General features: G+C 60.6%; 1 protein-coding gene across 1 annotated transcript in view; it reads right to left on the bottom strand.

Moving 5' to 3' along the window:
* ETH_00015595 (uncharacterized protein) overlaps positions 1-2,489 on the bottom strand; it is a gene marked incomplete at both ends in the record, with an annotated part of 7,777 nt that extends 5,288 nt beyond the window's left edge. Inside the window, 6 exons of the mRNA XM_013373560.1 lie at positions 397-553; positions 745-984; positions 1,121-1,199; positions 1,327-1,567; positions 1,749-1,940; positions 2,130-2,489. Of these exons, the coding sequence (XP_013229014.1) occupies positions 397-553; positions 745-984; positions 1,121-1,199; positions 1,327-1,567; positions 1,749-1,940; positions 2,130-2,489 (1,269 nt within the window). The remainder of the gene's footprint in view (positions 1-396; positions 554-744; positions 985-1,120; positions 1,200-1,326; positions 1,568-1,748; positions 1,941-2,129) is intronic.
* Positions 2,490-2,553: the final 64 nt, after the last annotated feature.

Raw genomic sequence — 2,553 nt, forward strand, 5'->3', positions numbered from 1 at the left:
GGGGGGGGGGGCCGCAAGGCGGGGGGGGGCCGAGCGGGGGAGGGGGGGGGGGGGCCCCCAAAGTGGTGGGGTTGTTGTGTTGGGCCAAAGTGATGGAGAAGGTGCGCATTATGGGGTCATAGTTTGTCCGCACCACCCGCACTCTCGGGGCTCCCCGCTGCAACAAACCCAAACCCTAAACCCTAAACCCTAAACCCTAAACCCTAGGCCATCCCAGCGGATACATGCCGGCACAAATCCAAGCAACTAACAGACCCAAGCCTCAAATAGCGGCCGCGCCCGGGGGGCCCCTGGGGCCCCCCTGGAGCCCCTGAGGGCCCCCCCGGGGGGCCTCTGGAGGGCCCCTGGGGGCCCCTGGGGGGCCCCCAGGGGGCCCTGGGGGCCCCTGTTGGGCACCTGTGCGAGCCAGCGCTGGAACTGGGAAAGGTCGGAGGCATTTGCTTCCTCCATGGCACTTCGGAAGTCTTCAGAAGTGGCGGAGGCCCCGTCGTGGCGCAAAAGGAAAAGATCTAGTCCTTTGCGGAAGCCGGGGGCCCCCAGAATGGTCCAGTACCTGCAGCAGCAGCAGCAGCAGCAGCAAGGTCAGGGGCCCCCCGCAGCAACTTGAACTGACGGGGCTCTTTGCGCGCGTTCAAAGCCCTTTTCTCTCTTAGCTCTACTTTCGCTGCTGTTCATGCTGCTGCAGCAGCAGCAACAGCAAAAGAAGCAGCAAAGGGAGCGGCAGCAGCAGCAGCAGCAGCGCACATGCGGAAGACTTCAGCGGCCCAGCGGTGGAAGTTGCTGCTGCTGCTGAAGCTGGTCACTGAGGCGAAACTTTCGGGGCGCAGCGAATGGACCATTGGTCCACTGGGTCCTTTGGAGTGGTCTGGAGACATTTGCTGGAAGTCCAGAATGCGCTGTGCTGCAGCAGCGCCCAGTTTGCTGCTGAGCAGCTGCTGCTTGAAGGCCGCCAGCCCCTCTTTCAGCCACATCTCCGACCAGTCCCTGCAGCAGCAGCAGCAGCAGCAGCAGCGAGGGGGGTTGAGCGGCAGCAGCAGTCCCACACTGCCACGCGCAGCAGCAAAACGCATGCAGCAGCGGCCCCCAGCCTCACGACCAGCAGCAGTAGCAGCAGCAGCACCTGATGGTCACCCTGTTTCCCATCCAGTTTTGGAAGTACAGATGAGCTACTTTGGACACCACTTCTCTGAACTCCTCGTCTGAACAGCAGCAGCAGCAGCAGCAGCAGCAGGTGGCGGTGCGTTCACGTTCGAAGGCCGTGCGCCGCCAAAGGCAGCAATGGGCAAAGGCCCGCAGCAGCAGCAGCAGCAACAGCAGCAGCAGCACCTGTGTTGCTCTCGGGGTCTGCGAGGACGCCGCTGCAGTCGAAGAGCAGCAGGCCCTTGCTCTGCATGCTGCTGCTGCTGAAGTCCTTCAAACAAACGAAGTTCAAAACATCCAAATCATATTCGCGGCCAAATTCCTCTTCATCGAATTTCATGCTTTCTTTCAAAGCCTCTCGCCCGGGGCCCAAGTGCAGCAGGTCGTCGGGGTCTCCGAAGAAGTTCAGCGCCACTTCCCGCCCGCTCTGCAGCAGCAGCAGCAGCAGCAGCTTCGCGTCAGCAAGAATTCAGCCGCGCCGACCAGCGCAGCTCGGCACTTCTACGAGCCGCACGCTGTCCGCAGCAGCCGCCGCAGCTGCTGATGCAGCAGCAGCCATCTGCTGCTGCTGCTGCAGCTGCTGCTGCAGCGCGTGGGGCGGAGCGCACCATTGTGCGGAAGGAGTCTGGGATGCGCGTGAGTTTGCCGGCGATGGCGGCGAAGAGGTAAGTGGGTTTCGGAAAAGGGTCTTCGAAAATGGCGAAGTGGCGGCCTGGACGATCTTGAACAACTCCTTCGGCCATTTTATTTCCGTTGCTGAGCAAAACTGGAAAGCGCTCGCGGTCGGCTTCGAGGCGAACCTGCACGCGCGGACGCTCAGGTGTACAGACACCCCGATCGGTGGAACGGAAACCTCGGCGATTAGCCGGGTTCCCGCGGTCACTTTCGTTTAAAAATTTGAAAACTGAAGTAATTTACTAAATTAAACTGAATGGCGAAAGAATTAAATCGAGATCGCGAAATTTTTTTCCCGATCTTTCCGCGCGCACCCGGTACCGCGTCAAGACGTCCGGGCGATCCAGCATGTAAGTGATCCTCCGGAAGCCCTCGGCCTCGCATTTCGTGACGAAAAATCCATTTGCAAAATAAAGTCCTTCAAGTTGAAAGTTTTCTTTGGGATTTATCCGCACGGAAGTGCTGAGGGTGAAGGCGGCGTTGGGCTGCTGTGGCAGCAGCTGCGCGCGCAGCCGCAGCGCGCCGCTGCGCTCCAGCGAGTACCCCGCCTCTCCGTCTTGCAAAATTTCTTTTCCATTTAAAACCACTTTTTCCAATTTCAAGTTCTCGCCATCCAACACCAAGTCCTCAGGGTCGGTGCCTTCGCGCCGCCGCAGCCGCAGCCGCGACAACACCTGCACGCCCAAGTCCGCGCAGTCGGCTGCCTCATTCGTTCACTAGCAGCAGCAGCAACGCAGC

The sequence above is a fragment of the Eimeria tenella genome, genomic scaffold (assembly GCF_000499545.2).
Source record: "Eimeria tenella Houghton genomic scaffold, Eth_scaff154, whole genome shotgun sequence".
In the NCBI taxonomy this organism is placed as follows: Eukaryota; Apicomplexa; class Conoidasida; order Eucoccidiorida; family Eimeriidae; genus Eimeria; species Eimeria tenella.